Below are 22,303 nucleotides of genomic sequence, written 5' to 3' on the forward strand. Positions count from 1 at the left end.
AAAGAAAAGAAAGACATACTTTTTCTTAAAGCGTATGGCTGAAAAAAGTTATCTTAATTAACATACTATGTATTTTTGTTGTTGCCGATGGGATGCTCTATATCATATAGCTTGAATTGCATCGCGGAAGGTGTCGCGTGGGAGATAAAGCTATGCAATGTCGCGTTATTTAGTGATTTTGTGTAAATTATTTCAGACTTTCATAGCGTAAAATAGTAATAAACACACACACACACACACTAGACTTTACTCATTAGAATCATCACTATGCAAAAATCCTTACCGTCTTTATCACGTCTTTCATTTTCCTTCTTCAATTTGTTGCAAAGTATCATTAGTACTATGAACCTGGCTTCTTTGCCCTCCTACTTTTCATACACTCTCATTCATTTCTATTTGTGCGGTCACGGTTAAGCCACGTCAATATTTTATATTACTATTGTTTTTTATCTTATTATCTTTATAAAAAAATCAATATAAAATATTAACGCAGCTTAACTGTGACCGCACAAAATAGAGGGGATGGGAGTGTATGGGAAGTGGGAGGGCAGAGAAGCCTGGTCCTAGTAGTATTAGTCATTTTCAGTGAATGGAAGAATGTGGTGATCGATGTTAGCTAAAGGAACATCAAACAAATTTCGTGTGGGGTATTCCAATATCGCGTAAAAATTGACCTTTTTTAAACTATCGTGGTATTTTGCGTTAAATCGCAAAATCTCTTCCGTGACGCGATATTTCGCGCTACATTACTATGCTCTAAACTACTTCATTTCACGAGAATTGATTAATTAATCTAATTCATATTTGATGTGAAATTACTAAATTGTCATGCTTAACCTCGCTACGTAGTTGTAAAAAAATTGATATATTTATCTTCAAATGAAGACTATGTAGGATGGATAACAATGACACAAGAGACAATTATTCTTTAATCAGAAACATAAATAATATAATCAAATGGCTCAAAATCTTTTAACACATGGTGACAAATCGCTGATTACATATTTTGATTCTTAAATCATGATTAGGTAGCTGCAGCCGCCCGTTGGATTAGGGCCACTACTTTGCTTCTTGCTGATTTGGCAGCACATGGTGTTTTCCGGAGTAAGCTTGACCAGCTACTCTATGCAAACAAATGAATACAAACGACATTAGAGAAAGAAGAGCCGAACACAGAACTTCAGGTCAGTGGCGAAGACAGAAAATCAGATTACAACGATCTTTAGGCTATAGAAAGAAATTAGTCTTTGATGTATATTTTTTTTTTTGCACTCGTATGGAAAATTTTGATCAAACAAGAATGGTGGAGCTTTAAATTTTGTATGAAAAATTTAGTATTGAAATGATTAGATCGTAAGAGACAAATTTAGTATTGAAATGATTAGATCGTAAGAACAAAACTTGTTTATAGACGTTGATAAAAAAAAAAAAAAAACATATTCGAACAAAAGTTTAAGATTTAAAATTTGATATTGCTCTAGACTGTATATGCCTTTGTTTTATATTGACGGGCCAAAAAGAAGGCATGGTTTTAATATGGTAAAAAATAAGGCAAATTATAAGGGGTTTTTTTTCCTTTCAATTTAAAAAAAAAAAATATAGAAAGTGTTGGAAAAGTGTTGGAGGACTAGAGAGTCCCGAGGCTAGCTGGAGTTGCAAAACCCCACTAACCAATAAACCACATTTTTGTAAAAGCGTGTTGAGAGTACATACAAAAGGTTAAAATTTCAAGAGAAGTCTGGATTAGTAGCATTGGTCTCCACGTGGTTCTGCCACTGCTTAAGACGTTGATGTATTGATTAACTCTTCTAGCTAATTGAGTGATGTTGAAAATTTTCATATAATGAGAATTCATCTATGATAATATCTCAAATCACTAATAAATATCGTGTAAAAAATTTAAACACGTAATAATATACCATTGATTATGACCATAACATCTGCTTTAGATAAAAATATAATAATTATAAAACTGCTGCAACCAAAAAGGTCAGATGTTCTATCATATTCACTTCATGACACAAAAGATGGAAACAAGTGATTGGGTAATTAGCATGCGACTCAAAAAGATATATAAAAAAGAAAAGATTACTTATTATGACAGATCTTGAAACTTAATTAGACTTTGGTTGCAAGCAACAGACTAATGAATCTCCTTTGTGGCAGACATTATAATCAAAGCATGCAATCATAATTAATCTCAGGTAAACTACAAATAATGAGACTTAGTTGGTCATGTTGGGATATTTTCGATACAAACTTTAGTCTGCCCTCACTCCTACAAAATTTACATTTTTATACTATTGTTTGGACCTGATATTATGTCTTCGGCTTGTGCAATCAAGGTCATTGGATAAATAGAGTTCTGGACCGTTGGATGTGAGAGATGCTAGTTATTGTTGGGGATATTTGATCATAATAATTGTCTCTTAATAATGTATTGAATTATCTTCGCACTTTCTTGTTGTTTGGGATTGAAATAACGGTAAAAAATGAGTTAACCCAATTTGAAAAGCCATGAAACTCGGCCCAATAATAATTCCTCTAGCCAATGGGCTTTCAGCCCAAAAGAGGATTGATTTGACAGAGTTCTTATGGAAGTAGGATTGTGAAAGGATTAAGTTTAGACATGGCTCGGTCGAGGTGAACTGAATTTGCCAAGGACGAGAAAGAGCTCTATTTAGATGTGAATAATTCTAAAGATCAAAATTCATTCTTCGTCCGCCCAATCTCAGTTATCAGTTAGTACGCCCGCATTTACAAAAAGAATGTAGTTAGCTCATAGTTACTCGAGCCTGTGCCATGTAAGCTTTGTAATTCTTAAAGTAAAAAAACTATAGGGAAGTGTTATTGACACTCCAAAAATCTCATCATATACTCCTCACAAGTGTATTTTTATTTCCAAATATAGAAATTAAGAAGTGTAGAATGTGAATTTTGGAGTGCTAATAACAATTCTCAAACTATATATTAAGTAATTAGCTAGACATTCGGATCTTTGATTCCCTTTAACAAGCAAGAAACAATATAACTACATAAGCACGAGCCAGAAACACAAAAATAAACCAATCACATGTACTTAACCAACACAATAATTTACTAGTTTACTTAATATGAGCTATCTATCTCCCTGAGTTGCTATCATATGCATATTTTCACGGAGTTAAATTACAATTTAGAAGTGTTCAAGTATCTTCCTCACATGTAAGTAGCCTTTACTACAGTAGTGAAAATGTGTTAAACTCTTGCATGATGGCTTGAGTTTGAACCCTATCAGTGACTAACCTTACATCTAATGTAAAAAAATCTATCATTTAACGGGAAAAATAAATAAATAAAAAAATCTTCCTCACTCACTCGTAATCGCTCGTAAATAGGGTTCACAGATCATGAATCATATGACTAGTAGAAAACCAAAACACGCAACTGACCCTGTTGCTCAACCTGTCACTGCAACTTTCATGCAGTCCTCGCTCCAGTCACTCAACGGGAGCTTTCAATCTTTCCATAAGATCCGACCGCTCACCTACACTACACCGACCCGTTATTCCTCAACATATGACTAAACATGCATCAACTAAATCATTCATTGATTTCTTATACAACTCTAAAAATGTATAGGCAATCTAACATGTATTATCATGTGTCTATCTCTCTTTTTCTGCACTGTATAAAGTCGCTCTCCAAGCTAGGTTCTTAAAATGGATGTGCACCGTCAAGTTTACTATTTTATGGGCCTCCTTTGGCATTTCCTGTCTAATCGAACTATTAGGGTTTATTTGCGATGTTCTGTATTGACCTATCGGTCTTGGGATGGCAATTTTAACCGTGAAACCCGATACCCGTGGATAACCGCCCGAATGGATTAGGTTTGGATATGAAAATTCGGGTATGGTTTGGATATGGGGAAAAACCGTGAACTTTATTTGGTTATGGGTTTGGATATGGTTATAGGGGTATCCAATCCATATCCGTACCCGAATCCGAACCGAATATTATATATATATATATATATATATATTTGATATATATTATATTTTATTCAATTAATTCTTAAAAATTCAATTTTGTAACCGGGATTCACTGATTCAGCAGTTGTGTAAAATGACATGATTGTCCATCTCATCTTCAGATCCTACGGTGAGGATGATGAGTTAGATGGGTAGAACTAGAATCATCTTTTTATCATAGGGTTTCAGTCTTTCAGATTAGGACTTGAATCTTCTTTCTTGGGCGCAGCCGCGCAGGTAAGGCCATGCATGCCGCCGATCCTGGCACGGGTGAGAGAAAAAGAGAGTGACAGTGAGAGAAAGAGAAGAGAGAGTGGTTGTCCGGATAATAGGGAGAGAAACAGAGAGGGAGGGGTTGGGATGGTGAACAGAAACGATTAAGGTCCCTCGACTCCGGGACTCACTCAGTGTCAGTCCATGAATCACTTTGGATCGTCCGTTCCCTTTTGCGTGTCGGATGAGTGGTTGGATTTCGAAAGCTAAGTTCCTTTTTTTATTGGATTCTTTACTGTTAGCATATATTTTCATCATTTCAGCCTTTTTGCTGTGAATTATATCCGGATTTTGTTGCACTGTTTTGTCAGGTTTTGGGGGTTCCTTTATTTGTTTCATTCTCTGTCATTTTCTTTCATTTTGTTGATGCAGCATCTCTCTGTTCTGTGTATTGTTCTTTGTTTTAAGGTCAGTTTTTTTTTTTTGGTTGGTTTTCAGTTCGTTGATCTATGACTCTGTGTTTAGATTTTCGTTCGTGTATGATTAAATGGGTATTGGGTTTTGGTGGTTGAAAATATGTTTTTTTCTTGCTTATGCTTCTTGCTCATTTTCCTGGGATTTTTTGTTTTGAGTTGCAAGGGTAAAGAAAACACTGAAATCTCAGGTTAAATGGGTATTGGGTTTTGGTGGTTGCAAAATATGATTTTTTTTTCTGCTTCAGCTTCTTGCTCATTTTTCTGCAATTTTTGTTTTTTGGTTGCAAGGGTAAAGAGAATACTAAAATCTTAGAAATCGGTTTTGGCATTTGTGTTAATGCATTTCCATTTTTGGTTTGCAGGATAGGTGGATGCATTGAGACCTAAAAATATTTGCGTGAACATCATAAAGTTTTCTAAGGCTCCAAACGTTGAAGGGTAAGTGTTTTTGAGCTATGTTCAATTTTTTATTCGATTCTCTACTGTTGGGGATGCATCTCTGATCTCTCCGTTCTGTGTATTGTTCTTTGTTTTAAGGTCAGTTTCTTCTTCTTTTTTTTGGTTCTTTTTGTGGGGTTTTAGTTCATTAATTTGTGACTCTTGTGTTTAGATTTTTCGTTGGTGTATGATTAAATGGGTATTGGGTTTTGCTTGTTAAATCAATAATTGTCTTCTTGTTTATTGTTATATATTTAGTTTACATGTTAATTGACTCAATTTCAGTATTATACCATGTCTTTGTTTACATATTAATGGATTTGGTTGTGTTTGCAGCAATCAAAATGTCTAAAAGAAAATTTAAGTCTCAAGAAGAAACAATATGTACCCCAACTGATTGTAATCTAGCACCTACATTGCATCCAAGTGTTGTGCAACAAGAAATACCAAGTCAAATTGCTCAGCCCAAGATATACCAACTCCAAATGAGGTCGCTAGTGAGATTGAGGAACCTGGGGGTGATGATGGTGAAGGTAATAATTCGAGACTTCGCAGTTTGGTGTGGCAACATTACACAAGAACACTAGTTGATGGGGTGATGAAAGCCATATGTAATTATTGTAGCAAGAAGCTTGGTGGGAACACTGGAAATGGAACCAGCCATTTGAGGCATCATGTGACGATATGTCCACGTCGGAGACAAAAAAAATTGAAGCAAACACTAACCCAAAAAGTAGGAGATGGGAAAGTAGAGTTGTATACATTTGACCAAGAAAGTGCAAGGAGAGCTCTCGCCCAAATGATAATATTGCATGAGTATCCTCTTTCCATGGTTGAGCATGTTGGATTTAAAAACTTCATGAGTGTTGTCCAACCGTTGTTTAAGGTTGTTTCAAGAAACACAATCAAGAGTGATATCCTCAAAATATATGATTATGAGCGTTTGAAAACAATGCAATTGTTGGATGAAAATAAGAGTAGAATTGCCATAACTACTGATATGTGGACTGCAAGTAATCAGAACAGAGGATTTAGGCTAATAACATCTCATTTTATTGATGACTCTTGGACGTTGCAGAGCCGAATAATAAGGTGATATTTTTAATACTTTAACTTCTATTTAATTGTTGTCTAGCTTTAGATTTATATTTCAAATTGTTTATTGTAACCATCTTCATTGTAATTTTTTCATATTTATTTATGTGCCTTGTCCGCATACTGCCGAGACACTTTCAGATGTTTTGATGGAGTGCTTGCTAGATTGGAACCTCGATCGTAAGCTTTCTACCCTAACAGTAGATAATTGCACTACAAATGATAAAATGATTGATCTTATTCTTGAAAAACTTTCTGGTAGTTCACTTTTGTTGGGTGGAGGGTTCTTTCACATGCGTTGTTGTGCACATATATTAAACTTAATTCTGAAGGATGGTCTCGAAGTGATTGGTGGTGGTATTGAGAAAATTCGTGAGAGTGTTGTTTATTGGACAACAACACAAAAAAGAGAGGAAAAATTTGAGGAAGCAACACGTCAGTTGAAGCTTCCAGGCACTAAGAAAATGGTGCTTGATTGTAAAACTCGGTGGAATTCCACCTTTTTAATGATTTAATCTGCTTTGATTTACAAGGATGTTTTCCCTCGTTTGAAACAACGAGAGTCGCAATATAAGTGTTTGCCTGATGATAAAGATTGGGAGATGGCAAGAGAGATTTGTGAGAAGTTAAAGTTGTTTTATAATGTCTCCGAGTTGTTTTCTGGAACTAAGTACCCTACAGCCAATCTTTATTTTCCAAAGATTTGTGAGATCAGGTTGTCGCTAACTCGGTGGCTTACCTCTAGACGTGATGAAATAAAAAATATGGCAAGAAGTATGATTGAGAAATTTGATAAATATTGGAGTGTGATTCATGGAATAATGGTTGTCGCTACTGTATTGGATCCAAGATTCAAGATGAGGCTGATTGAGTATTTCTTTCCGCTTATGTATGGGCAATATGCTTCGAATGAAATTGATAAGATTCGCAAATATTGTTATGATTTGATAAAAGAGTGTGGATCTAAACATAGTTCTAACATGGGTTATAAGCCATCATTCACTTTATCTCATTTGAATCAATCTGACTTTGAAGAGATGAATCCTTTAATGGATAACTTTGACTTGTTTGTTTCTAGTACTGTAAGTACTGATAATGAAAAGTCAGAATTAGATCACTATTTGGATGAGGCTGTTTTGCCTAGAACATCTGATTTTGATATTTTGGGCTGGTGGAAATCAAATGGGATTAAATATCCTATCTTAAGTGCTTTGGCAAGGGATATATTAGCTATTCCTGTATCTACAGTTGCTTCCGAATCAGCTTTCAGTACTAGTGGGAGATTTGTAAGTCCACACCGTAGTAGACTTCATCCAAAGACATTGGAAGCCTTAATGTGCGCCCAAAATTGGTTGTGGAAAGAAATTCAAGGTACTCCAAAGTATTAATTTATTTTCATCTTATATTTGTGCTGCTGTGCATGTTCTTTAATCTTAATTTCGAACTTATTTTTCAAACTTAATTAATTAGTATGCATTCAGTTTTTAGAACTAATTTAAGTCTTCAATTTCATGTTTCACAACTAGCTTCTTGTTCTAATGCACACGTTGGTTGCTGCACTTATTTTGAAGAAACGGATATGGATGAGGTAAGTATTGGCAATTATATTATATGTATATAAATATCTTCTTTGTAGATTATATGTGTACAATGATTCATATTAATTATTTCGTCATTTTCTTAATAATGTAGGATTCATGCTCCATTGATGGGTGTGAAGGAGGAGCTGCAGGAGCACCATGAAATAATGATGATGGCAGCCTTGGCGGAACTATAAGCAAATTGCATATATCTCGTTCTTTTGTCGTCAATATATTGTTATGTTTTTTGTAATTGGATGTCGGATGAGTGGCTGGATTCTTTACTGTTAGCATATATTTTCATCATTTCAGCCTTTTTGCTGTGAATTATATCTGGATTTTGTTGCACTGTTTGGTTAGGTTTGGGGGTTCCTTTATTTGTTTCATTCTCTGTCATTTTCTTTCATTTTGTTGATGCAGCATCTCTCTGTTCTGTGTACTGTTCTTTGTTTTAAGGTCAGTTTTTTTTTTTTGGTTGGTTTTCAGTTCGTTGATCTATGACTCTGTGTTTAGATTTTCGTTCGTGTATGATTAAATGGATATAACCGATAACCGATTGAAAATCCGTTACCCGGTGGATATAGTTATGGATAATCCCCGATTGGTTATTTTACGGTTATGGGTATGGCTAATTTTTGTGGTTATGGGGATGGATATTGCTTTTCCGTCCCCAAACCGAACCATTGCCATCCCTATATCTGTCTGGATCTGGTTGATGTACATTGCATTTAATTTGTAAATTTAATATTTTCTTTCTTTTTTCAAGTGGTGTTATTCTTATCATCTATTTATGTCATTTCTCTGAGGCTTTTTATATTAGCACCCCACAAAATGTTGAATGCACCCCACATTAAAATGTAATATTAATGACTTATTTACTCTACTATGTAATGACAATTTTGACCTTATTAGGTTTAAAAAATAATAATAATATTAACTTTTAACGTATGATTTATCTCCTTCAACTATCAAAACTCCTCACACCCTCCATTGTTGAATAAAACTCAAAGCAATGAAATTACAAACATGTTGATTAAGAAAAATTATTCTTGACGAATGGAACACGAAATTGGTGTTTTGAAAGCTTTGAAATCATTATTATTGTTATTGAAAAACATTCAAATGAACCTAAACATTTTTTCAAATCATTCAACAAATTAAAGTTTAGATGGTTTGAAATCATTCGGCAAAATTAAAAATGACTGTTATAAGATTTGAGACATGTGAGGTGTATATAGAAAATGTAAGGTGTATATTAAGAATGTGGGGTGTGAGAGTATTATGGGAAATGAGGTGGGGTGTATTAAGTATATGTGAGGTTTATTCAACAATTTATGAGGTGCTAATATAATAAGCCTTTCTCTAATAGTGATAGAGTCTACCAACGCATGCGGATCTAATCTTTATTATATAAAAAAAAAATAGTAAAAATACAATTTTTTTTTCCTTCTCATGACGAAACCACCGATTCAAGAGAAATGTTGTCCAATATTTGGGAAGCAATAATGCTATTTAAGTAAGGACCGACTTTCATGCCATTCCATCATTCTTCCTCCCTTGTCTTTGACTCGTTGTAATGCGCATGGAATTCTTGTTTTTCAATTCAATTATTGACCACTGGCCGACTCCACTCTGGCCACTAGCGCCTACCCATTCACGTTTAGTCCATCGACATGTCGCATGACGCAAGATATTTGAATAAAATGTCTGTACGAAGCTGAGGAATGAATGAGTAGGAAGTTTAAAGTAATTGATCGAGTAACGTGGTCTGCGGACTTCATCTTTACCAACTAAAATATACCGACACTAAATGTTTCGTTTTTCCAACAAGAAGTGGTAACGGTATTTCATTGATCGTCGCTCATAAATACAAGGGCGCCAATTGTGTGCCCTGCTCCCTAAACCATTGAATATGTTAATGATGCTGAACAATGTGGCGTGTGAATTTCAACTTTTCGGACGGAATTAACAATTACAGGCAGCGTTTTGGGCTAAAGAAGCCGGTAGGCCCAGTTAACTGTGTGGACCAAGGTCTGAGATTGAAATCGGACTGTCACTATTTGGACTATGAAACATGACTTTGAGTCCTTCATTGGATGAGGCCTTCGTAATATTTTTGTTTTATGACCGATATGATAATTTACATTAGATTTATCATATTATGAGGAGAGAAATTTCAACACGAGACCTTAGATATAAGGACAAATGCTCTTAACTAATAAATCATACTACTAATTGGTTATACATGTATAATTTTACGAAATACCAAACATGTGACGAAGTGAATACTCTTTCTTTATGTCTCTCCTAGGATATGATCCTCTTTGGATCCCATCCTTCTAGATCTTCTAGATCCTCTTTGGATCCCATCCTTCTAGATCCTCTAGACAAATATGCACACAAACATTGACTTTCCAATAGGAAAAGTTAAGCGTAAATATCTAAGTTAATTATGACATTTGATCTCATCTTAAAATCATTAAATTTCCGATCTAAAATATTGACATGTAACTTGTGTTTAGAGTTATTTTTGACATTTTATTTTATTTTTATTTAATTGTTTGCGATGGGCAATAACGTAGGAACAACAATATAAGTTTAATATTTATTATTATTTTAGAGGACAACTATATTTCAAGAACATGTGATATATGTTTTGAGGTCTATACTATTGAAGATAAACTGGATCAGATTTATGTCATGTCGCTACACTAAGTTTGATTTTTTGTTTAAGAATAAAAAATATTATCTAATTGCCTAATCATTTTCATTTTTTAGTTTGTCGAAACCCTAGATTTTTTGCTTTGTGCAAGACAAATTTTTAGAAAGCGATTGGAGAGTTGAAATGTCCCAAATATCTCTAAATAGTAAATACTAGTTATGTGTAAGGCACACAACTTTTTCTTTTTAAAGAAAAATCTAACAAAATTAGAAACATATGATCAAATAATTTCAAAAATTTGACACTATAAATCGCTTGAAGTTTTAGTTGATATATGATATTGTTACAGAAGGATCAGGATCATCTCTTGAGCAGATGGAGGGGATCCTCCTGATCAGGCCCATCGGACAGTTCATTTTTTATCTACCATCGGACAGTTCATTTTTTATCTAACGATTACAATTATTATAACTTTTTGAGGGACTTCCTGTTTTTAGCCGTTGGATAAAAAATGAATGGCCCGATGGATCTGGTCAGGAGGATCCTCTCCATCTGCTCTGGAGAGGATCCTGGTCCGTTACAGAAAACAGGTAGAACATGTGATATTGACACGAAACGACGTCGTCAGGCGCATTGAAAAACTGGCAAAGGGAAGCGTCCGTTTTGACTACCGGGCAAAATAAAAAAAAATCCTTTTCTCTCTTTCAAACATGGCGTGCTATTTTTCCATTACCAACGATAAATTTTACAAAAATCCATTACGTCAACGTCATCGACGTCGTACACGTTCGCTCACACCAATCTTTCCGTCCACCCGTTCACACCCTAACCAAACCTCCTCCCCCCAGTCACAGGAGATCCCAAGCGACAACTTAACTCCTCATCAGCCACCTCCGATCTGAGAACTAAACGTGAGTGCGGCCGTTGCTTACAGCGTCGACGATAATATCAAAGGCTCCAGCTGACCCGTCACAATACCCAATCTCATCTCAGCCATCCATTACTTCTCGTCTTATTATTACACCAGCGCCACACCGTATCAATTTCTCTCTCTCTCTCTCTCTCTCTGTGTGCCGGCGAGGACGAATGCGAAGTGGGGGAAGACCTCGCGACGGCTGAGTTTCTGACTTGTAACTCGTTCGGACTCGGACGCATCGGCGCGGGCCTTGGCGCGCGAGGTTTGTTGCGACGGCAAAGCTGGCAAAAACCACGGCGGCCATGAGAGGGAACGTGTGGAACCGTCGGACGGTACAGAGGCTGCGGCAGTTGCTGATCTCGACCGTTGGATCGATGAAGGTGAAGCTTCTGCTGTGCTGTTGCATCGGATTCACGCTCATCGTGCTCGCCAGTCGAGCTTCGGATTTCATGGGATGGACGAGTCACACTGCGGCTCTGGAACGGTTCTCGGATTCCCGGTTCGTACGGTTGCTTAGATTTTTTTCCAAAAACTCTACATATCCGTATTATTCGCTAATTATTTAATTAGGCAAACTTCCACTTGCACATCACTGTTAATCATTATATTTTTAGTAAATAATTAAGATCGTTGTTTATACTTTGATGTTCTACTTTCTGCTAATATCTATATTTAGAAGGACTGATTCCAAAGATTGATTAGAGGGAAGAAAACGGCTTGGTAGTCTGCAACAATTTCGTTTTTTCGAATATGAGTGTTTGATGCTCTGTTTATACCGGTATTGTTCGGGTCTGTTATGAGTTGTGGTGCATATTATGAATTATGGATGTTGTAGCAGGCATGATTCCGATGGAAACGGAACATTAGCTATTCGAAGATTTGGTCACTTTTCTGCTGGTTATTTAGCCAGAATGGTTGCTGAGATTGACATAACTCCTCACTTTGGTATTTGATATTGAAAATCGATAGAAGTGGTCTTGAGTATGATTGACGGTGGACAAACCCAGGACAACTTGTATCGATTTTCAATGTTAGGGACCAAAGTGAGGAGTTATGTCAATCTTTTTGGCTAAAAAACCCTGCTTCAACTCATTTTCCGAATTGGATAAGATTGGGAAGATTAAGCTAGCTTTGTGTTGTTCTCATTTGCTTCTTTAAAGAGCACACTCCTAGAAAATTTTCAATTGGCTTATTGTTGATTGTATCATAGTAGAGAGATACCGTTCATTAAGCATCCATGCTGAAATTTGCAATTTGTATGCAGGAAAGGATACTCTATTGTAATGAACACATGGAAGAGATATGATCTTCTGAAGCAGTCTATTTCTCACTATTCTAGATGTCCTCGGCTTGATTCAATACATATTGTGTGGAGTGAGCCAAGTCCTCCGTCAGATTCTCTCAGAAAATTTCTGGACCACATTGTACATCTGAACACTAGAGATGGGCGACAAGTTGAATTGAAATACGATATCAATAAGGAAGACAGTTTGAACAACAGATTTAAAGAAATTAAGGATTTGAGAACAGATGCCCTTTTTTCAATCGATGATGATGTTATATTCCCTTGTTCTTCAGTGGAATTTGCTTTCGATGTTTGGCAAAGTGCATCGGATACAATGGTTGGCTTTGTGCCTCGTATGCACTGGATTGATCCGGTATGCCTCAATATATACATTTTCTTGTTATTTAGAGAGAGTATTATCCAACATTCTTGCTGTCTTCTCTATATCTTAAGCTTCTATGCTGGAAAATTCGTATAAATTTCTGTTTGAGGCAGAAAGTTGGTTTTGATCTATTTGAGCTCGAAACTAGGTATTGTTCTTTACTTTTTAGGCTAGCCAACGTTTACTGAAGAAACACCGTTTCTTATTAACAATTTTGCAAACTCTGTATGGCACACTTGGTCAGCTGTCTTACCAAATATATGCTCACTGTGCAGAAAGGTGATAAGAATCACTACATATACGGTGGATGGTGGTCGGTTTGGTGGACAGGTACATACAGTATGGTACTGTCTAAGGCAGCCTTCTTCCACAAAAAGTACCTAAGTTTGTACACAAATGAAATGCCAGCATCAATCAAAGAGTTTATAACCAAAAACAGGTTTGCACTTTTGCTTTGTTCATCTGTTTCTTTCTTTTCGAATGCTTTCATCTTTTGAGCTCTCTTTGCGGGTGTGCCGGTGTGCAGTGCGTGTGTTTCGCAAAAGTTTTTTCTTAAATATGGGGTTTGATTTCACCAGGAACTGTGAAGACATTGCAATGTCCTTTCTTGTAGCAAATGCAACTGGTGCTCCCCCTATATGGGTGAAAGGTAATTATATATCCTCTGCAATGAAATTGTGTTCGTTTTGGCTTTTGAAAACTTGGACAGGATGTTTCTGCATATTGTATTTTCACTTGTTGCATATCAGAAAGCGCTTTTGCAGTACCTTAGTCCGTTCATTTTTCATTTCTATTGTGGTATTTTCTTTCCTGATTGCTTATGTCTCGCTACGCATTACTGTACTTTTCATTCAGGTAAAATATTCGAGATTGGTTCAACTGGCATCAGTACCTTAGGAGGTCATACTGAAAAAAGAACCAACTGCGTCGATAGGTTTGTTGCCGGGTTTGGACGGATGCCATTGGTACCCACATCCGTGAAGGCCGTTGACAGCCGCAACATCTGGTTTTGGTGATTCCACAGCACGCTTACATATTCCTCGATCAAATCCTCGAACAAGAAGAATTTCCACACTTTCAACCGGTTCTTCTTTGTCCCTCAGATGTATAATATTGAATTCTACGAAATGTATGCGTTTTTGTAACAGCAGCCAGTTTAGTGCGCTCATATAGATTGATAATTCTTGTATTCTTACCGTGTAACACAAGGCAGGCAGTCGCTATATGGGTAATGAGATAGGTCTTTTCGTGGAAATCTTCTTACCATTTCGGCGGAACGGTCAAAACTCAGCGTCAGATCATTTCTTATTGCGATCAAACTGGATAACAAAACTGAGAGACTTCCATCAACTGATGGGTTGCATGTATTTATAATAATTTTGAGATTACATCAGGGGTTTATCAACCCTATTTAGACGGCAACATTTGAATTTGAACGATACAACATCTGTGAAATCAAACTTTCAAACATTGAAAAATAAGCTAGACCTATCAGAATTATCCTTGGATAAGGACTTCATTCCTGAATAACAGACTTCAGAGTTTAAACATGAGCTGGATTCTTGATAACTCTGACTTGGTCTAACGTACCCGTCATAATTTGTCAATTAGTTTGTTTTATGGTGAAACCTCAATTTCATCAGTTACCCTAGGATGTACTGAGAGGGAAGCAAGTATCTTCGGCGCCAGTGCTCCAGAGGAAATTGGCATATCTGGAGGCGTAATAGGGATTGTCTGGCTCCTCTGCCACTGCTTGCTGGTATCTCTCTTCTGCACCCCACAGGTCTTTCCTTACTATCCACAAGAAGTCCGCGTACCGGGTCAAAGCCTCAGCGTCTGGTTTCTCCCCTTGCACGGCACGCCTGAAGCACTCCTCGGCCCTGCAAACGCAAACATAGATCACACAACACAGGTCAAACAAAATTACACGACAATTTGAGTCCTATCGTATGAAAAGCAAAGAAACAATTTGATCCTAACCGAAAATCCAACTCCGGTAGAGGTCTCGATGCTACAAAATAATCACAATTACATCATGCTTAGCTGCTCAAATTCGAAACCAAATCATTTACATAGAAATGTCGCTTGAAGCATCGAAAAACCTAACCAAATCTAGTCGTTTCTCAATGATTTTCGGTCAAGTTAGATTATGCAAAATAGTAAGCATATTGAAGCAGATAGTTTGATAATTGATGCTCACCTATCGTGATCGCGAGCCACGACATGGAGGAATTGTGCATAGTTTGAGAGCAGAAGTGCATTCTGAGGATCCTGAGCTAAACCCATCTGGTACAAAAGGTCAGTCCTAAAGTAGTGCTCATGATAATCTGGTTCAATATTCACAGTTATCGGTGACACGAATTGCTGCACCGTTGCGTGATCAAGAGCCTCATCCCTCATTTCTGATTGCATTCTCGAAGCTTCCTCCATCACAGAGTTCCACAACTTCACATCCTCCTCTGCAGTGAACTCCTTATCATTGAACAAGGAGACACCATACATCTTCTCAAGATCAACAATGGCATGCCTGATTGAACTTTCCGAGGTCACATTGTCAAGAAAATCGGCCTTACTGCCCTCATTCGAGGTCCTTTTCACAACCCTAGTAGAATCGTTATCGGAAATATAATCGGGTTTCGAGTAGGGTTGTTCCTCTGTCTCAGTCTCGGTCAAAGTCTCGGCCATAACAGGCAGAGGTGCTGCAGCAACAACATTGCAATTCATCGAATACACACTGAAATTCGCCAGCAAGATCATCACGTAAACCATCAAAGTCGGCGACCCCGAAAACACCTGCTGGAACAACCATACAAATGACATGCTCATCTCTCTCTTCTGCACCGTCGCTATCACCTCCTGCAAATCTTCAGAGTACAAACTTTCCCTTATACTCAAAGCGTGGCTATGGAGCTCATGGATTATAAACACCATGGAAGAGAATGCCTTGTTCAGGGAGCAAGAAGTAATCTCCCCTGCTCCTCCTTTAGGACCCTCTTCCCTTTGCTGCCGCTGCTTCTTCTTGATTAGCCGGAGCGAAACCGGAAACTCGAGGCTGTTGGCCTTTCTTTCCATGGCGGTTCTGACGATTTCGCTTCTCTCCGGCCAGTCCGGCGGCTCCGGATGAATCCCGAGCAGAGAGGGTTCCAACGCACTGAACTTGAAGCTTGAAAACCGCGTCGAAAAGCCGCCGCCTTTGCTGTTTTCGCCTTCTGGGTAAGTCAAAATCGGAGAGATATTCGAGGTTTTAGAGGTCTTCGACGCCACAAAAGCCGGTTCCTCGACGTTCTCGTCACCGTCCTCGGAAAGATTGAACCTTTGCACCAATCCCTCAATCTGGTCCGACAATTCTTCGTACGAGAAATCATCAAACTTTGATCTGCAAGACTGGTTCGAAGTACGTCGACGTTTCGAATCACCCGACCCGGAAGAGTTTAACCAACGAACGAACCCGCAACCCAGAGCTCCACTGCTTCTTCCACATGGTTTTGTCACAGAAGGGAAAGAAACCGAAACCGACGACGCTTTCGACGAAGAAGAAGAAACTGGTGCTGAAATCTGCATCGTGCTCTGCCAGCTCTTAGAACAGGGTACGATTCTGGAACCCATATCTCGAAATCAACGATCAGGATTTGGAGAAGACGATTGAGAAATATGAAATACGGACAGGCCCAAAGCCGAAAATTGCAAGGAAGAAGACGAGTGGGAAAATGGAGAAAAAGCAGTTCAGTTCACACTGATAAAGTGACATGGGAACTCCCGTGTGCAACAAAAAGTGTAGCTGCTGGAGATATTTTTAAGATAATTTTTTTTTTTTTGGATTTTTTTGGATCCTCCAAGAAGTGTCTAACTGGGTTCTAGAAGCCTCTTGATGAATAAGTTGCTTTTGCTTAGTATCCAACCTGACAAAAACGCATAAACACATTCTAAATTTCTAATCATGTTAAAAAAATTCAAAACCTTTGAAATCCAAAATCGATAAGGATTTGGATATTAGCATATAACTCTTCACTGTTCAGTGATATTTAAAATATGATACATTTGGTCTCTGAATCTGTTCAACGTCGATTATTTTGGTCATTTCGTGAAAAACTCTGTTAAATAAGGAGAAAATGGCAAAAAAATTTCACGAAAAAACCAAAATGATTGATGGTCGACGAACTCTGATACCACTTCTATCGATTTCAAATTTTAGGAACAAGGTGAGTAATTATGCCAGTCTCATGAACTATTTTGGGTAAAATTCCAAATATAAATTACCGAACAAAAACAAAAGATGTGCAGAAAAAAAGGATGCAGTTGCAAAAAAATTTGTTGTATGATAGAGAAATAATTTTCGCACTCAGATTTCGACATTATGCACTTGTCTTGCTCTTTCTACTTAAATATATCAAACGGAAATCAACGAAAATGAATGTGAATATCACACAACCCACGACCTCAAATTATTGAAAAAGAAAATCCGAAGAAAAATTTGGAAAACAAGGAATGAAAAAAACAATGTGTGAGATGAAGAGAACATTACATGATGGGAGACGATTATTTGGAGATCATTTCATGATTTCTCTAAACCATTGGAGCCATCGGGGAGCAAACAACCTCACCTTCAAATTTGTACTTGTTTTTTCCTTCTTTTCTTTTCTTTCTGTTGGAATTGACAGAGAGACCCAAAAAATTTGTTGAGAAAAAATGGGCAAAAGATGGGAAGAACCAGAATAGGTTACAACTTTTTCAGGTTCTTTGTTTGTTGGCCGTAGAAAGGTATCACACTTACGTGGACAATTCCTATTGGTCCATTTCGATGATCAATTACTTTAAGATTTTTTTCCCTTATCACCGTATTTATCATGTTTGATGAGTTTAAATTTCGAGATTTATATAGTTGATAAATACAAATTTTAAAATTTAAACTCATATATTAGTGATAAATAGAAGGGTGTGAATTACAACTACTAGGATGGTCAGCAAAAATATACCCACTACTTTATATAAATAAGTTCTTAAATAATTTTTTCGAAAAAATAAGTTCTTAAAGTTTTTAGTGAGTATAACCTGAGACTTGTGGTTTCAATACAAATATTATTCCTCATCGTCATTCGAGCTGAACTTGAATTATTTCTGTCACTTTGAGATAATTTTAGTGAATTTAATAACTTTGTGTATTGAAAAATAGTTTAGGAATTAAATTTTAAGTTAATTAAATAAAAAGAAAACTAATAAAAAGGACTTGAAAATTTTGAATTTTAACGAAAAGAACAAAATAAATAGTAAAGTGAATAGTATCAGGATTAACTTTTTATTTTTTAGTGTAAAAATATGATTTTTCGTTAAAGTAAACAGTACTGAAAGTTTTTCGTTAAAATCCTCTTAAATAAATTAGTTTATAAAAATAAATAAAAATCCTAAATTTATAAGTTTGCCAGAAAACAAAGGGATTATCTTTCCCGTGTATAATGATTGCAGTCAGTAAGTTTCTTTTGATAGAAAAAGGTTACAAATTTGTGGAGTATGTCGTCACAGTACCGAGTCACATGCTAGGAGTCAGGACCATGTTTTTCTCCAGATGCAGCTGCAGTTGTCGATGCTACCGACTCAACTACACACGTCTCACCACGATACGTGGACATCTGTTGCTGTGCGGTTGGCTCCAACAAATTGTTTGCACCGCAGAAGTAAAAAGAAAACCAAATTCAAAACCTAAAAGAAGAAAATCATGAAACTCTTGGATTGGAAATTGCAACCCAAATGCACAAAGGAATGGCAATATCTTGATAGGTTGCCTTGTAAAAAAAATGGTCAATAGACCTAAACTGATAAGAAAAACACATTGGAAAAATCTTAACAATCGATGAGAAAAACACCTTGGATTAATCTAATTTTTGTGCGTGTGTGTTCAAATTGTTCCCAGTAGAAAAATAAGCCCAAAACCCAGTCGGTAAATATAGACAATGATGTTCCTTATCTTTGTAAGCAATAACATAAAGGACTTGGATTGTCTGCCTTCCCATTTAGGTGCCCTCTCCATGCCCTCCTATTTTGTGTGGTCACGGTTAAGCCACGTCAATATTTTATATTATTTTTTTATAGGCGGTCGACATGTGGGATTCCCGCCTGGAATTTCCAGGGTTGCGTCATGCGTGAGCAAAATTCCCATATTTTATATTTTCCCAAGCTCAAGCTCAGCCGCCCCATTGACCAAAAACAAAAAAGGCTCAGCCGCCTCAGCATTATTCACCAATAAGTTCACAAGTCACAAGCTACGATTGTGGATCCAAAAATGGAGCAAAGCAAAGGCAGGAGAGTCATCCTCTTCCCACTGCCCTTCCAAGGGCACATAAACCCTACGCTAGAACTGGCCAACATTCTGCATTCCAAAGGCTTCTCCATAGCCATCATCTACACCAACTTCAACTCCCTCAATCCTTCAACCCTAAACCCACACTTCACCTACCATTCAATCCCTGTTGACTTGACAGAAAACGAAGACTCCATCAAGGATCCCACCCTTCATCTTTCTATTCTAAATGCTAAATGTGTTGAGCCTTTCAGAGAATGCTTGGCCGGGTTGTTATCCGACGATGTTAATTCGGAGGACCCCATTGCATGCTTGATCACGGATCCTATCTTCGACTTCACTCGATCGGTTGCAGAGAGCTTTAAGCTGCCGAGGATCGTGTTAAGGACCGGGGGTGCCGCTTCCTTCGCTGTTTATGCTGCATTTCCACTTCTCAAGGAAAAGGGTTACCTACCAATACCAGGTACAATCTCAAGCCAACAAAACCCTATTATCAAATGTTTTTTTCTCATCGTTGTTACTAATAAATGCAATATGAGTAGATTGAAAACACCACACCGAGACTAATGACTCGTTTCAAATTATTTTTATACGTAGCACTTTTATTCTTTGTTCATAAGAGATTATGCAATATGTACCTTTATTATAAACATGTCATTATTAAAAAAGAAAAACTAATGAAAAATGATTGAAAACTTTGAGTTTTAATGATAAGGACAAAATAAAGGGTAAAGTAAATAGTATCAGGTTTGAATTTTTAGTGTAAAAATGTGTTTTTCGTTAAAGTGAACCGTTAGCTTTTTGTTAAAACTCCCTATTAAAAACTCAGGTGATTCTTTGGAAAAAAAAAACTTCAAAGTGATTATTATTCTAGTTCGTCTTCTTCTTCTTCATAAATCACTCTATAGATCCAAAAATGTTTTTGTTACCAGAAAACACTTTTAACACTTCTAGAAGTGATACTATATTGGCACTTAGACAACTTATGCATATTTGAGTTAGGCTAATTAGTCAGTTTAGCATTTTTATTCTTTGCTCTACCTCCTCATAAATTAGCATTTTAGGATATGCATTAAAAGGCAAAATATATATACTTGCTAGGAACCTTATATTTGGCTTTTTATTTTGACAATTAGATTCTCGACTAGAAGAGCCAGTGACGGAACTTTTACCTATCAAAGTTAAAGATCTACCAATGATGCCTGATTGTGACCCTGAAGATTTCTATCAACTGATAACCAACATGGCAAATGAACCCAAGGCTTCTCATGGACTCATCTTCAATACTTTTGAAGATCTTGAAGGACAAGAACTTGCCACACTTCGCCAAGAATATTACCCCAATATTCCAATTTTCTCACTAGGTCCATTTCACAAGTGTGGCCCTACAACCTCTTCTTCTTCAACTAGTTTGTTAGCACAAGACCAAAGTTGCATTTCATGGCTAAACACTCAAGCGCCAAAATCTGTTGCTTATGTTAGCTTTGGGAGCATTGCCGAGATAGATCAAGTTCAATTTTTGGAGGTTGCTTGGGGGTTGGCCAACAGTGGCCAACCTTTTTTGTGGGTGGTTCGACCTGGATTAGTTCAAGAGTTGGATTGGCTTGAAGCGTTGCCTAACGGGTTTCTAGAAGCGTTGAACGAGAGGGCCCATGTCGTGAAATGGGCTCCACAAAAAGAAGTGTTGGCCCACCCAGCAGTCGGAGTCTTTTGGACTCACTGTGGTTGGAATTCTACATTGGAAAGCATTTGTGAAGGCGTACCTATGATTTGTACGCCATGTTTCAGTGATCAAATGGTGGATGCAAGATTTGTGAGCGATGTTTGGAAGGTAGGGTTGCAGTTGGAGCATGGGATTGAGAGAGGTGAGGTTGAAAGAACAATTAGAAGACTGATGGTTGAGAAAGAAGGGGAAGAGATCAAAGAGAGAGCCTTAAAGTTGATGGAAAAGGCAAATCTTTCCCTCAAAGAAGGTGGCTCTTCGTACCAATCTTTAGATGGCTTGGTTAATCATATTTTATCCTTATAAATCGTTTGTTTTTTAAGATGGTAATCCATCATCTTTATCATATCCTTTGGAATTTTTCCATTTTTTTCTCTTGCCCGCTTACAAATGGTTGATTATCTTTTTCTTTATACAAGCACTATTGATGAAATAATAATCAACCCATTATAAATAGTCAACCTAGTAGTGGATCCAATTATTAAAGGTTAGACTAGAAAGTAAGTTGATCATCGAGAGGAATGAGGTTCAAGCCAACATAACTAATGAATCAGCCAAGCGGAAAACTAACTTAGTTGATTGGAGATCCCATGGTCTAAGTTCAATAGGCAAACTGGTTGGACATGATTCAAAGAAGTTAAACACATTATATACCTCATTCCTATGATGGAAGAAGTGTATTGTCTGCAGACGTTTTAGGTTGTATATTTATACTTAATGACAGTGATATCTTATAAATAAGAGGAATAGAACAAACTATTTTTAATCAGTGGTCACCTATGTGAGAGTAGAAATGGGTCGCTTCTATGAGTATGAGATGGCTAAATTCTCTAAAGCTCTCATGAATCCGGGATTTGTTCAGGACTAAAATGAACACAACCGTATGAACCGGAATATATTAGGATTAGTGATGTGTATTGCTTATTGTCTCGGTTTATTGTTGCGGTGAAGTGTTCAAGATTCCATATCTACTGCATCACCAAGTAAATCCATTAAGTATTCACTAGGATAGGTTCAAGTTCAAAAGACATATTTCCCGATGCATCTCTTGTCATCATGTACTCTCAAATTCTTCCTAATTTTTCAGTCATGTGGGGGATTGTGGGAAATTATATATTATAATTAATATTATAATATTTAATTTTTGTATGAATGAAAAATAAGAGTCATGTGTCATAGTTGAATTCAAACTCATGAGTTGTATATGTTCGTTGGAACTTTAGACAACAGT

At 36.9% G+C, this 22,303-nt stretch overlaps 3 protein-coding genes and 1 long non-coding RNA gene across 4 annotated transcripts in view; 3 read left to right on the top strand and 1 right to left on the bottom strand.

The window, feature by feature from the left end:
• The window catches only part of LOC126623950 (uncharacterized), a 53,182-nt gene extending 31,068 nt beyond the window's left edge, over positions 1-22,114 (top strand). Inside the window, exon 2 of the long non-coding RNA XR_007623942.1 lies at positions 21,578-22,114. This is a non-coding gene — a long non-coding RNA (uncharacterized LOC126623950). The remainder of the gene's footprint in view (positions 1-21,577) is intronic.
• Positions 11,255-14,312, top strand: LOC126623876 (glycosylinositol phosphorylceramide mannosyl transferase 1-like). Its single transcript, XM_050292856.1, has 5 exons — positions 11,255-11,889; positions 12,655-13,048; positions 13,333-13,496; positions 13,636-13,706; positions 13,913-14,312. Exons 1-5 carry the CDS (start codon positions 11,693-11,695, stop codon positions 14,071-14,073), a joined length of 987 nt encoding a protein of 328 aa, XP_050148813.1. The 5' UTR covers positions 11,255-11,692; the 3' UTR covers positions 14,074-14,312.
• LOC126623847 (uncharacterized) lies at positions 14,391-17,733 on the bottom strand. Its single transcript, XM_050292831.1, has 3 exons — positions 17,580-17,733; positions 15,258-16,956; positions 14,391-14,937 (listed from the first exon to the last, which is right to left on the bottom strand). The coding sequence occupies exons 2-3, from the start codon at positions 16,661-16,663 to the stop codon at positions 14,706-14,708; spliced, it is 1,638 nt and encodes a 545-aa protein (XP_050148788.1). The 5' UTR covers positions 16,664-16,956; positions 17,580-17,733; the 3' UTR covers positions 14,391-14,705.
• LOC126623866 (UDP-glycosyltransferase 76F1-like) lies at positions 19,247-21,446 on the top strand. The gene is made up of 2 exons (XM_050292849.1): positions 19,247-19,812; positions 20,486-21,446. Exons 1-2 carry the CDS (start codon positions 19,332-19,334, stop codon positions 21,376-21,378), a joined length of 1,374 nt encoding a protein of 457 aa, XP_050148806.1. The 5' UTR covers positions 19,247-19,331; the 3' UTR covers positions 21,379-21,446.
• Positions 22,115-22,303: the final 189 nt, after the last annotated feature.

Source organism: Malus sylvestris, chromosome 1 (assembly GCF_916048215.2).
Source record: "Malus sylvestris chromosome 1, drMalSylv7.2, whole genome shotgun sequence".
Taxonomy (NCBI): domain Eukaryota; kingdom Viridiplantae; phylum Streptophyta; class Magnoliopsida; order Rosales; family Rosaceae; genus Malus; species Malus sylvestris.

Excerpts from the sequence above, each read along its gene's own strand:
- LOC126623876 (XM_050292856.1), top strand. The coding sequence starts at position 11,693 with ATGAGAGGGAACGTGTGGAACCGTCGGACGGTACAGAGGCTGCGGCAG. Across the intron at positions 13,497-13,635 it reads GAGTTTATAACCAAAAACAG|GAACTGTGAAGACATTGCAA; the intron begins GTTTGCACTTTT and ends TGATTTCACCAG. Across the intron at positions 13,707-13,912 it reads TCCCCCTATATGGGTGAAAG|GTAAAATATTCGAGATTGGT; the intron begins GTAATTATATAT and ends CTTTTCATTCAG.
- LOC126623847 (XM_050292831.1), bottom strand. The coding sequence starts at position 16,663 with ATGGGTTCCAGAATCGTACCCTGTTCTAAGAGCTGGCAGAGCACGATG. Across the intron at positions 14,938-15,257 it reads GTGGCTCGCGATCACGATAG|GGCCGAGGAGTGCTTCAGGC; the intron begins GTGAGCATCAAT and ends TTGCGTTTGCAG.
- LOC126623866 (XM_050292849.1), top strand. The coding sequence starts at position 19,332 with ATGGAGCAAAGCAAAGGCAGGAGAGTCATCCTCTTCCCACTGCCCTTC. Across the intron at positions 19,813-20,485 it reads GGGTTACCTACCAATACCAG|ATTCTCGACTAGAAGAGCCA; the intron begins GTACAATCTCAA and ends TTTGACAATTAG.